Source organism: Sciurus carolinensis, chromosome 10 (genome assembly GCF_902686445.1).
Source record: "Sciurus carolinensis chromosome 10, mSciCar1.2, whole genome shotgun sequence".
Lineage (NCBI taxonomy): Eukaryota > Metazoa > Chordata > Mammalia > Rodentia > Sciuridae > Sciurus > Sciurus carolinensis.
Window position 1 is genome coordinate 137,683 of NC_062222.1, and position 13,989 is coordinate 151,671.

Consider the following 13,989-nt stretch of genomic DNA (forward strand, 5'->3'; position numbering starts at 1 on the left):
GGCAGCTTGCATTGCATTTTCTGCAGAGAACCGAAAGCTCGGCCGTCTACTTTTGGCTACCGGCTTGTTTTGACAGAACTGTTGTAATGGTGTTCAGCCTCTATGTTTTCTGGACTCCACGATGGCATCTACGTTACATCACTATTTCAAGTGCATTGTCGGTTGAAGGCTTCAAATGTGCTGGCGGAGAAAGAAAGATCCATTATGTGAACAGGAATGGTCTCGGTCGAGTGCCAGAGAGCAGGGGCATTGTGGTGTCTACACAGAGCGGACTGCCTAAGGGAAGGCCTGGCCGCGGCCAGCACTGTGCGCTGCTGACCAGGAGGGAGGACAGCTGGGTGTCCTCTTCCTTTGGCAGATCTTCTCTCCTCTTGAGGTTCCTAGTCATCCTGCCATTAGCGAGCAAAGCTGCAGAGGACGCCAACTGCACTGTCCCAATCACTGCATCCTGAGGGAGGGACTCAGGGACAAGCCTCGCAGCCCGGCCAGCGCTGGTCCTGGTCTCCGGTGCCCGACCACAGGTGCCGAGGCCTGTGGGGCCCATGCGCTGGCTGTGTCTCTGCATGGTGCTGCCATGAGCTGAGGTGGCCGACCTCTCAGTCACAGAACCACAGACACTCATGTGACTGTGGGTGCGGGAGAGGAAGGAGTGCACGGCTGACCGTCCCAGACCACACAGAAGGGAGCTTCCTGGAGATCCAGTAGGCCTGTGTGCGTCATCTCCCACCCCTCCCCAGATGATGGATGTGGACCCAGAGCCACCGCACCACCTTGGCCACTGAAGGCCCTGGGCAGGAGCCTCCTGTTCTACCCACTGACCACTTCTGATGATCGCTCACCATCTTCACCTTTAACCAAGATTCTATGTCCAGCTATTCAGTGCAGGGCAATGAAGCCAGCACCCAGGGCCCACTGCCTCAGGCAGGGCCAGCACCCAGGGCCCACTGCTTCAGGGAGGCCAGCACCCAGGGCCCACTGCCTCAGGGAGGGCCAACACCCAGGGCCCACTGCCTCAGGCAGGGCCAGCACCCAGGGCCCACTGCCTCAGGCAGGGCCAGCACCCAGGGCCCACTGCCTCAGGCAGGGCCAGCACCCAGGGCCCACTGCCTCAGGCAGGGCCAGCACCCAGGGCCCACTGCCTCAGGCAGGGCCAGCACCCAGGGCCCACTGCCTCAGGCAGGGCCAGCACCCAGGGCCCACTGCCTCAGGCAGGGCCAGCACCCAGGGCCCACTGCCTCAGGCAGGGCCAGCACCCAGGGCCCACTGCCTCAGGCAGGGCCAGCACCCAGGGCCCACTGCCTCAGGCAGGGCCAGCACCCAGGGCCCACTGCCTCAGGCAGGGCCAGCACCCAGGGCCCACTGCCTCAGGGAGGGCCAGCACCCAGGGCCCACTGCCTCAGGGAGGGCCAGCGCAGAGGCAGGGGTCCACCTTCAGAGCAGAGCTCCGAAAAACAGCCATTAGTCAACGGGCATCAAACTTCCAGATACTGATACTGATAGTTCCAGATAATTAAAGGGCCCTCAGGCCTCTGCTTCCTGGTGCGGGTGCAGCAAGGCTTTCGGAGCAGCTCCCCAGCAGTGACTCAGTTGCAAGAGTATGTGGTCAGCGAGCAATGCAAACGCCATCCGTGGGTGGCAGGGAACTGATGATGCCGTGCTCTGCTGTCCACACATCCATACGGACCCCCAGTTAAACACGGAGCGTCTTTGGCTCAGGCGCTCTGTGAAACCATTGTTAATGCTGGCTATAAATAATCATGGCCCCCAAGACCAGTCCTTGGCCCCCTGCCATGTGGCCACTGCCTGCTCCCCATGTGGCACCGCACCCTTGGCCTGTGTGCCGAAGGAGCAGCCGCTCTCGCTCTCCTGCCACCCTTCCCTCCGCTCACCTGGCTGGCTGCAGACGGGCTGGCACAGTTCTTCCGGTAACACGCCAACATGTGTGCAGTCTGATTAACTAGGATTTCCCGGATGACCTTCACAGGCTGGTGTAAAACTGCTTTAAAAGCTGAATGCAAAAAGCCATTAGTCAACGGGCATCAAACTTCCAGATACTGATCTCTTCAAATAGTAGAGCAAACTGCTATTGTTCTCAGGGCTGATGTGAGGATGGCCGTGTTCAGAAGTGGGAATCCTGCTGACCGCCCCTCCTGACGGGGTGGCATCTAGTTCAGTGCAGAGCAGTGGCCTGCCTACAGCAGGAGGCCACTGTGGCCCCAGAATCATCTCCAGAACATTAGAAACAGTCCTGCACAGAGAGAAGGGCCAGCTTGTCCCTTTCTGGAGTCCTGAATCCCTGAGGCTGGACTGCTGCGTGTTCCGTGACCTCGTGCAGAAAGGTGCTGGGTCTGTGCAGCTCAGGGCCCGCGAGGCGAGGGTGCCAGGCCAGCCAGGCCTGCAGCCTCCTGCAGCGCCCCCTGCTGCCTGCACTCCAGTCTGACCCCCGCTGGGGCGGACGGGTGGGTCTCCCAGCCCGGTGTGGAGCTGCGGCCTGGCACCTGCGGCTGCAGCCTGCAGACGTGCGTCCTCCTGCCCTCTGCCTCCACGCGCTTGGTGCCCACCCGCCTGGCTGCACCTCCACCCACTCCCGCCACCACCACGCTCAGCCCGGACCCAGCGCCCGGAGGGCTTACCGGACTTGGCGAAGAAGTTGACGAGGGCGTCCGTCTCGCAGCTCTTGTACAGGTCGGCCAGCTGGGAGCTGCAGCTCAAGCCCAGGTTGTGGATGCGCAGTCTCCGCTGGCCCCCAACCGTGGTGTAGAGCACAGCACACTGTGGGGGCGAGGCCTGGGCTTTGGTGCCGTCCAGCCAGACTGGGCGCTGGGCTCTCATTCGCCACGCTGTGTGCGTGGAGGGGACCCCTACAAGCCCACACTCCCTCGGCGGTGCCCTGCTTGTCCCTGAGTTTCTGGGAGCTGTCCACTGGCCTACGTTGCCTAGAGACACACAGGGAGCACCGCACCTCCAGTGGGTGGCCACACCGGGCTCTGTCCACTCACAGCCACAGTGAGGTCCATGGGGTGCTTAGGCTCATGCTGACCACATGTGCCTCAAAGAGCCCGAGTGCCGTGGCTGTGGACGTCAGAGCTCCCTCGGAAAGCCCGACCTCTCTGCCACCACGGCCTCTAGTCACCGTTCCCACAGAAGCACACTCTGGCCCCTGCTGATGCTGATCACGAGCTCGAGGGCTGCTGGAGCTGAGTTGTGACCCGAGCCCGGCCCTGGGAGGCGCCCGTGCTGGAGAGGGACCCAGGCAGCAATGCCATGGGACAGGGTAGGGAGGCCAACTCCAACCCGACTGTGGTCCTCACAGGGAAAGAGCCTGGCACAGACATGAGGGCAGGAGGGGGACCAGACACTCAGGAGGACCAGCTCCGGGCCACCAGCCTGCACAACCCCCAGAACCACCAGAACAGAGTTCTGGCCGCCTCCACAAGATCTGCACTCAGGAGGCCTGAGCTGAGTGATGCACGTGCGGCAGGAATGGGTGAGCTCTAGAGGGAACCCTGGACGCTGGGGGCAGCCCAGAGCTGGCTCTGTGGAGGATGGAGTGGGTGGGCCCTGGACGCTGGGGGAGCCCAGAGCTGGCTCTGTGGAGGACGGAGTGGGTGGGCCCTGGACGCTGGGTACAGCCCAGAGCTGGATCTGTGGAGGACGGAGTGGGTGGGCCCTGGACACTGGGTGCAGCCCAGAGCTGGCTTTGTGGAGGACAGAGTGGGTGGATGCTGGATGCTGGGGACCCTGGATGTGGGTGCAGCCCAGAGCCTGGCTCTCTGGAGGACAGAGTGGGTGGGCCCTGATGGGGACCCTGGATGTGGGGGGCAGCCCAGAGCCTGGCTCTCTGGAGGACAGAGTGGGTGGGCCCTGGTGGGGACCCTGGACGTGGGTGCAGCCCGGAGCCTGGCTCTCTGGAGGACAGAGTGGGTGGGCCCTGGTGGGGACCCTGGATGTGGGGTGCAGCCCAGAGCCTGGCTCTCTGGAGGACAGAGTGGGTGGGCCCTGGTGGGGACCCTGGACGTGGGTGCAGCCTGGAGCCTGGCTCTCTGGAGGACAGAGTGGGTGGGCCCTGGTGGGGACCCTGGATGTGGGGGGCAGCCCAGAGCCTGGCTCTCTGGAGGACAGAGTGGGTGGGCCCTGGTGGGGACCCTGGATGTGGGGGGCAGCCCGGAGCCTGGCTCTCTGGAGGACAGAGTGGGTGGGCCCTGGTGGGGACCCTGGACGTGGGTGCAGCCTGGAGCCTGGCTCTCTGGAGGACAGAGTGGGTGGGCCCTGGTGGGGACCCTGGACGTGGGTGCAGCCAGGAGCTGTCCTGTGCGGGACAGGACACTGTGGGCACACTGCCACACTTGCAGGGCCTTCCACTGAGAAGGGCTGCACTTCCTGGTGAAGGGCCTGCTGTCCTGTCCTCTCTGGTCAGCCCTGCCCTGGCCCCAGGGGCTGTGCTGCAGCGTGGGCCGGCGAGTCACCTGGATCAAGGCGCCGCTGTCCTCGCTCAGCCGGTCATCATGCTTGAACTCCACCGTCACTGCCTTGTCACAGTCCAGGGCGGCCATCTCCACGTCCGTGGTGTTGTTCATGAAGACCCCGCCGAAGAAGTCGGTGGCTCTGAACCCTGCGTGCAGGAGGGCGCTGCTTACCGCCGGCTGTGTGGCACGCAGCCCTCCTCCGCCAGCGGTGCGGGCAGGTACCTGTGCTGGTGCGCACCCGCATGATGGCATCAAAGCCGATCTTCTTCTCGATGTCGCCCCGGAGGTCGCGGAGGAACTGCTGGCTGTCCACATGCATCTGGGGAGACAGGACGGTCACGCACGCGTGGCGGTAAAATACCCCATGATCCTCGTTTTTAAAACCTGATTTACAGTAGTCGTCATTTTTAATCATGATTTAGCATATTTATGTGCACAGCTTATATTCTTTGGCTAAATAAAATATAGGACCTTTGGACAGAGATCCTTAAGTTTTCAAATGAAACTTGTGTCTCTTCTTTCACTTCCATAATGGTTGAATGGGAAATAGGCGCTAATTTCAGGGAGAGGTTAGAGGCAAGACCAAGACCACGTGCTGCCCACATCACAAGGCTGCGGGAAGACGGTGGCCGGACCACCCTCACCTCCAGGCTAGCCAGGGGCCTGCTCACCCGCCACGCTGGCCCTCTGCTCTCACCAGGTCGGAGGCTGTTTGGGAGCCATGCTGACAGCCCAGCACAACCACTCGTCCTGAGGGAGGTCGAGCTTTAAACATGGAGACGCGGGGCCGCCGGGTGTGGGCTGTAGACTGAGGGCGACACAGGGGAGCCACTCGCCCACAGCCTGGGGCCTGCAGGGCAGCGGCTCTGACCACCTCAGGTTTGTCTCTGGGCGAACATGGACGAGAGCGTGTGACACCCTGACCTCCACCCCAAGGCCTGGACACAAGTATTTATGTTTCTAACTGCTACCTCAAACCCGTCACTTTCCCATCACGACAGGGTAGGTAGGAGTCTGACTCAGACTGAGTGAGACCCGAGAGTGAGACCTGCTGGCAAACACCAGGCGGCAGGAACCGCCTCGGCCTGCGCTCCTGCCACTTGCCTTTACCCCTGTCGGGTGCCCACCGCAGCACGGCTCCCCGCCCACGGCCTTCGCCCTGCGTTACAGTGGGAGCCCAGGGCAAAGGTGTCACCTACCTGGAAATTGCTGTACTTGTAAAGAGTCCCTCCCGTGAGCAGAGGAACGAGGCCCAGGGAGGCCACATCCACGTACTGGCTGGGGAAGAGGAAGAGGGTCACGGAGCAGCCATGGGCCACACAGTCCTTGGCCAGAGACTCATAGACACTGGTCTGGGGCTGGAAAAGAACCTGAGGGTGCAAGAAAGAAAGAGAAGAACCACCAGGCATTTGAGGCACGAGATCTAAGTTTCTGTTGAATTACTATTGAGATTTTAAAATGAAGAGCGTGTTTCCCGGCTAAGCGGGCTGAGGAAACCTGTCCTCATTCCTCGCACGGCCACGTGCCAGCCCCGTGGTCCCCAGCAGCTCTGCCTTGGTGCCCAGCCCGTGCTCGGGATCCCCACTGGTTCATCTCTCGTCTCCTCGCTTGGCCTGCCACACAGATTATGCCCAGAACCTGTCTGGAGTCTTATTTTAATGTAGCTATTTCCGATATTTATGTTTTCCTAGGAATATAAAACTTGAAGGATTTCTGCAACGCCAAGCATCCCTGCACCAAGCAAGGTACGCAGCCGTCCGCTCCACCCTCCCCGCTTAACCGCAGGGCGCCAGGCCCTGCCGCCACAGCTGCCCGTCTGCAAAGCACCTTCTCTTTGTCTGTGTTGAGCAGCCTCTTGTCATCTCTGTTTTTGAGCTTCCCTGGTGCTTCGGCAGTTGGCAAGGAGGAATGGAAGATGAACAGCTTGCCAGGACAATCTGCGGCCTAGAACAGAGACAGAAGAAGCTTGGAAAAGGCTTCAGTGTGGGGACTCTGTCTTAAGGGGGTCAGAAATACGTCACAATGCACAGGTTGGTTCTGCGAGGCAAGTGCCGCCGTCTTCCAACTCTGTGTCCTCGGGCAGGTGCCTTCCATGCTACAGGCTAAGAAACAGGCTCAGCAAGGCCAGGCCTCCCACCGAGCAGGCTTCCAATGGGCCAGAGCCAAGTGCCGGTCTGCGTGCGGGAGCCTTGAAGGCTGTGAAGCCCAGCACAGCGGCAGCACCGTGTCCGGCCCTGCCTCAGCCTTCTGGGCAGGTGAGTCCCACAGAGGGAGGATGGCAGGGTCCGGGTCTGGGAGACGGGCTGCGCGTCAAGTCTCCACAGCAGGGCAAACCAGGTGGACCCTCAGGAGGAGGCCGAGGCATCTGGCAGACTGGGCCGGGGGCAGAGGCTGTGGAGGGGACAGACGGCCGCCCCAGGGCAGGAGGGACAAGGCTGCCTGCTGCCAGTGCTGCCCAGCACTTGTCTAACTTCACGGGCAGAACTTCAGAACCAACCCTGGGCAGCTGCAGCTGGGCCTGGCGTGCGCTGAGGCTTCAGCGACCTCCAGCGAGGCTTCCCGCCGACCTGCTGTCTGCTTTCACTGCCCATCACTGTGGCAACCGCCCGAACCATTTGGGCACCACGTCCCCAGTGGCTACCTGGCCACCTCCACTCTTCAGCCTCAGCCAGGCCCACGTGACACTGCCGTCCCTGTCACTGGGCCCCGAGTCCCTGCCCTGCGTGCCTGGAAACCCCATGGGAAGGGGCTCTCTCTCCTATTTGGTGGGTCGGCTATTGCTCAGCTGATTTTAAAACAGGTCTCCTGCAGCCAAGAGGGGTGCCAGGCTGCGGTCTCCGGGTCAGGGCTCGGGCCTGGTGGGCTGGCTGGGCAGGGCACTTGAGCCAGGTCGGGCGTAGGTGCGGCTGCAAGCACACAGAGGGGCAGCTCTCACCTTCAGAGCCTCCATGCCGGCCTGCACCACAGGAGCGAAGACGGCCTCGCTCTCGCTGGAGTCCGAGAACATCCCGGGAATCTGGTCCAGTAAGCTGCAAGACAGGGAGCGCGGAGGTGCTGAGCGCCCTGCGGGCCTGCCGCAGACTCCAGGAGCCAACCTGGCGGCACGGGCCCAGCACACGGTGAGGGCCCCACATGCCCCAGGCCTCCGGGAAGCCAGGCCTTGCTCAGGGCAGGGCCTCCTAGCACGGTGGGAACAGGTGTGGGACCTGGACAGGACGCTGCGAGTGTTCCTATGCACATTCTTGGTCTCTCAGACCACAGTCTCTGAGAGAGTTCATGGGTTTGTTCACAGCACCAGGGCTGGAAATCGAGGGCGCGAGAGCTCTGGGCCGCCCCAGCTCTTCATATTCTGAGAACGGGCCTCACGACATCACCCAGGCTGGCTGGAGCTTGTGCTCCTCTGCCTCGGCCTCCAGTAGCGGGGGTGCAGGAATGCCACCTGGCTGTGTCTCTATCATTGTCATCGTGGACACTCACTCACACGTGGGAAGCACCTCCCACGCACTCCCAGCAGAGGAAGAATTCAGAGGGTCGAGCCGAGTGTGACCCACGGCAGAGATTCCGGGCCACATTAAAGAGAGCTAGGCAGAGCGTGAACAGCAGGACCATGGTCCATGTCTTAGCCCCGCTGACGGCAGCACAGAGTGACGGAATCGAGACCCCGTACTCCAACAGGCTCGGGCTGGGTGAAGCGACAGGACACTTGACGCTTACTTGTGAATCACCGACTGGGACTCCTGGTAGCTGACAAGGAGCCCGTCGAGCAGAGGAACAAACACCTCTCCAACATCTGTCACCACCATCATCTGAGGCTGGGCCAAGTTGCTTTTCACGTTGAAGAAGTGGAGAACTGTGTGGTAGGTGATGAAGCCAACTCGAACTGCAGACGTTTCTTCCTGTTCTTCCCTGCAAGGGAGCACACTTGTGGGGCTTTCGAAAACAGGTTTGAGAGGTGTTTCTGTCTAGACTTAGCAGCTGGACATCTAATGAGTATGTGTTTGATTTGCTGTTTCTTGAAGAAAACAATGTCAAGCGACAGCATAGGGATGGGGGCGGGGATAAAAACCAGGCAAGCTGGTGAAGACTTTCAAAATTCTGTGTGAAAAAAAATAGATATTAAGAGAACCCTTGCTCACATTTTTTAATCTGTGTAATTTCAATCTTTTATACCTATGAGCAAGCCAGGCTTATCCCACCCTTCATGAACACAGGGACCTCAGCAGTCACCAGGAAGGAACCCAGAGGAGATGAGCAGGGCAGGGAGCACCACAATTCCACATGAGCACGGGCACTCAGCTGTCACCAGGACATGCACAGAGCAGTTGGGGACAGGGACATCTCATTCCTCAAGAGCACAGGCCCTCAGCTGTCACCAGGACACAGAACAGGGCAGATGAGGACAGGGAGCACCTCCTTCCTCATGAGCACGGGCCCTCAGTTTTCACCAGGACACAGAACAGGGCAGATGAGGACAGGGAGCACCTCCTTCCTCATGAGCATGGGCCCTCAGCTTTCACCAGGACACAGAACAGGGCAGATGAGGACAGGGAGCACCTCCTTCCTCATGAGCACGGGCCCTCAGCTTTCACCAGGACACAGAACAGGGCAGATGAGGACAGGGAGCACCTCCTTCCTCATGAGCACGGGCCCTCAGCTGTCACCAGGACATGGCACAGAGCAGCGGGGAGAGGGAGCACCTCCTTCCTCATGAGCACGGGCCCTCAGCTGTCACCAGGACACAGAACAGGGCAGATGATGACAGGGAGCACCTCCTTCCTCATGAGCACGGGCCCTCAGCTTTCACCAGGACACAGAACAGGGCAGATGAGGACAGGGATCACCTCCTTCCTCTTCAGCACATGCCTTCAACTGTCACCAGGACACAGAACAGGGCAGATGAGGACAGGGAGCACCTCCTTCCTCATGATCACAGGCCCTCAGCTGTCACCAGGACATGGCACAGAGCAGTGGGGACAGGGAGCATCTCCTTCCTCATGAGCACAGGCCCTCAGCTGTCACCAGGACATGGCACAGAGCAGCGGGGACAGGGAGCAGCTCTGTTCCTCATGAGCACAGGCCCTCAGCTGTCACCAGGACATAGCACAGGGCAGCAGAGGACAGAACAGGGAGGACTTCCATTGTCATGAGCACAGGGTTCTCAACTTCTCCAGGAAAGGACCTGCCCTTCCCGCAGGATCCCAGTAGGCTTGGTTTTGGTACTCTGTGTCGTATAAACAATGTCACCATTCAAAGTGGATTACATTGGGAGTTTACAACATAGTTCTAATTAGGGGTCCTTTTGTGAAGGTCATGATAAAGTATCAAAAGCACTAAAATGTAATAGAGTGGATCGTGTTGTGAATTTGACAAGGCCTTGACATCCTGAGAGTGTAGAACCTGGAATGTTCCAGGTGCGGTCTGGGGAGGGCTGCTGAGAATGAAGTGGTCTGCACTCAGTGGTCGTGTGAATGGGATCACTGTTTCCCGCTCTTCTCTCCCTAAGACACGATTAACCACAGGGAGGAACTGAAACCCTCTCATCTCCAGCATGCACTGCGTCCTGCTCTGGTTCCGTGAGAGACACAGTGGACACATGCCCTTTTCTCTGACCCTGAGACCCAGTGCAGCTCATTTTGCTTGGGACAACTTTTCTGAAGGACCTGGCTGGTCCAATTCCACATGGCATGAGTTACAAGAAAAAGGCAGATAGGAGAATTCAGATGAGAACTGCCTAGTTTGAGTATCTGCTTCTGCTGCAGGCCCCTTGGTTTCTTTGATGTCCAGCAGAGGGCAGGCTGGCAAGCGCTGTTTGGACTGTTTCATTTCTTGTCTACTTCCTCTGCCAACTGAGGGTATTCTTTATTGCAGCCTTGATAAAAGCGTGAACAGTTTATAGATTCTCATAACCCCTTGCAGATATAATCAGTGTACGTTGGCACTGTGGACACTTGCAAAGTTTTCAGAGGTAGGAGCCCTCATCTTTGGTGACTACAGAGACAGAGATGCTGAGGTGCACCCCAGTAACCTAGATGTATGACTTCAGGTCATTTGCACTATGCTGTACCATAGAGTTCCATACTCAGGACAGGCCACGCCACAACATGCCAAGCCGGGCCATGTCCACACCATCTTACACCACAGCAGATCATACCAAGCCATGCTATGTCATGCCATGCCATGACCAAGCCATGCTACACAATACCATGCCACACCATATCAAGCCATGCCATGCCACGCCATACCCAAGTCATACTATATACCATACCAAGCCACACCATACCATACCAAGCCACGCCACACCTTACCACATCATATCCAAGTCATACTACACCATACGAAGCCATGCCAAGCCACACCACGCCATGCCATGCCATGCCATACCATAAAAGCCATACCATAAAAGCCATGCCATGCCATGCCACACCTGAGCCAGACTACACCACGCCATACCACGGCACACCACACCATGGCACACCATGCCACACCATACCATACCAAGCCACCCCACACCATACCACATCATGTCCAAGTCATACTACACCATACAAAGCCATGCCAAGCCACACCACGCCATGCCACACCCAAGCCATACTATGCCATACCACACCAAGCCACGTCACGCCATACCAAGCTGCAGCCACACTCTCCTCTTCCTCTCACGTTAGAATTTACTTTTCAATACCAAGCGCGGACCCTTCTTTCCTGTGAAGACTTCCCGCACCCCGTGCTGACCAGAGGCCGTTTCCTCTTCTGGATTCCTGTAAGTCACTATCCCTGTGCTCTTGGTGTACAGCATCTTTACTGAGTACTGCACACAGTCCGAGGCTCGGGAGCATCCGGGCTCTGTCCTCTGCCCTACAGGTTGTAGCACAGGGGAGAGCCAGAGGTCTGCTGGGGATGACCATGCTGGTGAGACCCTGGGTTGGGTTTCATGGATGAGTCCATGCACGTTGCACAATGTCCCAGCTGTGACTGTGGGGCCAGCCTGGCCACAGTACTGACACTGCCAACCCAGGCTTTGTTTATCTGAGGGACAGTTTACCCCCGAACTATGGTTAGGCCTCCACTTCCCAGTTGACTTCTATCACACGAGGTGAAAATGTCCAGCAAATCCCAGAAGACTTGTATTCCCTTTAGTAGTTAGTTTGGAGTCACAGAGGGCAAAAGACACCGAAGAAAAATGGCCCGAAACAATCTGGATCACGGATCCCACTGGGCAGGGGCACAGGCAAGAGGGAGAAGGCTGGGGCTCACAGGGCTCCCTCAGAACCTGAAGGAGCGTTTCCAAAAGCACCTGGTCAGGATGCCTCTCTTGGGAAGATATCATTATCTCCACGGGAACACATTTTATTTCTTAAAGTTTCTTTGAAAAATCAAACACTGACCTAAAGTTTTCTTCGACATTATAACTACCTCATTCAATTATATCCACAGTCCCACCCATGTCATGAGTGTGTGGCCTGTGACATCCTGCTTCCTCTCTCACTTCCTGAAAACGTGCCATGGTTTTATCAGAGCAAACCAACCAGAGCAATGCTGAGGATGTTAGCAAGTAGAGGAACCAGAAAATCCCAGAAACACAAACAGCCACACACTCAGCCTAGCAGCCAGGTAGGGACACCAGGTGAAACATCTCAAAGCTTTTTTTCCTGTAACAGACAGGTTGGAAAAGTCTGGCAAGTTGACCAGGCCAAAGACATGAATTCAGAGTCAGAAATTCAGAGTTAGATAGTGAAGCATGGGGCCTTTCCTTTCAAAGGATCAGCTAAAAGGCGAACACACCCTAAGACATCCATCAGGACTCCAAACCACACCAAGAGGCCATCCGGCACGTTACCTGCTGCAGCACAGAGGTGAGTCAAACTGACAAGGCAACCTTAAAGCCACACCTGCACAGCCAGAATGTTTCCCAGGAGGAGAAATGGCCAGATCTGTCCTAACGCAGGTGGGATGAGGGGCCTCAGGACACTTCGAGGGAAAGGCAGCGGGCTCAGGAGCTGGGGCACCCTTCCATCCTGCCAGGTCTCCTCCAGGGCATAGCTGTGGTCTCACACCTGGGGTCCATGCATGGCAAGCACCCTTACCCACTGGACGCAAAGGGAGAAGCTGGCTCAAGTGTAGATGGGGCTGAAAGAACGGGAGGAGGGAAAACCTATCACAGAAACTGCAGCAGCTCAAAATTCAGATTTAGAACCAAGAGCCTGTGGGAGAATTCCAAGACCGATACCCCATTAATTAGTCTCCAAGACCTACGTGGAGTACAGACCAGCTCAGTTTTTAACCTTCTGATAGACCATAAAATATTCTAAAATAAAATGATATCTTAATTATCATGAAATCAGCTGATGATGTGAGTGAATTATTGATTCATTCTACATCCACCACAAGACTCAATCCCACTGGAAAATCAGTGCTTTGAAAGTTAAAGGGCAGATTCCAAGGTTTCCTGGCACTGTGGGACTCTCCTTTTAATTTGCAATGTGGTTGAGCAAATTATTTTATTGGTTTGCTTCTTTTGCCTTATCCAGAACATCATTCTAACATTTAAAAAACTCAAAAGGATAGTGCCATTTGATCTGTAAGTAATTACCCAATATCCTCACTAGCAAATGACCTTAACTGGCCACTCAGTCCTGGGTTCTGGCCAAGTTAGCCAGCAACCCTGTGCAGGTCGCAGAGGAGCATCTTACCTTGGTAACTGCTCCAGCAGCGTCTTCAGTTCCTCACAGATGAGCTTGACCAGACCACTCTTGATGTTGCTGTACGAAACGTTGATCATGAAGATAAAGGCTGGGGGGTTGGGAGGCTTGTTCTTCTGCAGGAAAGCAGAAAGCACATACAGTAATACCTTTCGTGTTAAATTCACTCACTGGACAAGGAAAGGTCTTCAGAAGTCTCACTGAATATTTAGGATATAACATCTGGGGAATCAAATTATTTCCAAGACTGCGGTCGGATGCCAAAATAGAAACCAAACAGCAGCTTATTTCCAGGATCCGACTGAATCAGGCAGCCCTGGGATGCCCAGCAGAAAGGGTGCCCTCCTGCAGAGCCCAGCCTGGGGTGATGCTCTGACTGAATCAGAACCATCATCTGAACCACGAAAATGTTCTAAAATTATATTTTGATTATAAAATCAGACAATGTGTGCAAGTTACTGATTCACTCTGCATGTACTTCAAGGCAGATATAATGCTTTCTAATAGAACTTCATTTTGTTGATGTATTTTCGTGGTGCTGAGGGTTGAACCCAGAGGTACTCTCTTAGAACCTATTTCTCACCCTTTTTGAATTTTTTGTCTGGAGACAGGGTCTCACCAACTCGTCCAGGCAGGCCTGAAATTTCTGATCCTCCTGCCTTGGCCACCCAGGAAGCTGGGATAACAGGCATCACCACCGCCTGGCCCAAAGTATCCGCTTAAGTTCTCAGAGCACAAGGGGTAAGATCATCAGCGTGAAAACTTCAGACCTTTGCCACTCCCAAAGTCAAGGGCCAAGGGACCCTGCTGCGACCACGTGCTTT

The 13,989-nt window shown here is 56.9% G+C and overlaps 1 protein-coding gene across 2 annotated transcripts in view; it reads right to left on the bottom strand.

Annotated features, from left to right (window-relative positions):
• Sec24d (SEC24 homolog D, COPII coat complex component) overlaps positions 1–13,989 on the bottom strand; it is a 73,533-nt gene that overhangs the window by 10,641 nt on the left and 48,903 nt on the right. For both annotated transcript variants that reach the window (XM_047566388.1, XM_047566387.1), the window contains exons 11-19: positions 13,157–13,281; positions 8,181–8,372; positions 7,402–7,495; positions 6,294–6,410; positions 5,666–5,836; positions 4,689–4,785; positions 4,467–4,612; positions 2,634–2,772; positions 1,890–2,008 (exon numbers count right to left, since the gene is read on the bottom strand). In XM_047566388.1, coding sequence (XP_047422344.1) covers positions 1,890–2,008; positions 2,634–2,772; positions 4,467–4,612; positions 4,689–4,785; positions 5,666–5,836; positions 6,294–6,410; positions 7,402–7,495; positions 8,181–8,372; positions 13,157–13,281 — 1,200 coding nt within the window. The remainder of the gene's footprint in view (positions 1–1,889; positions 2,009–2,633; positions 2,773–4,466; positions 4,613–4,688; positions 4,786–5,665; positions 5,837–6,293; positions 6,411–7,401; positions 7,496–8,180; positions 8,373–13,156; positions 13,282–13,989) is intronic.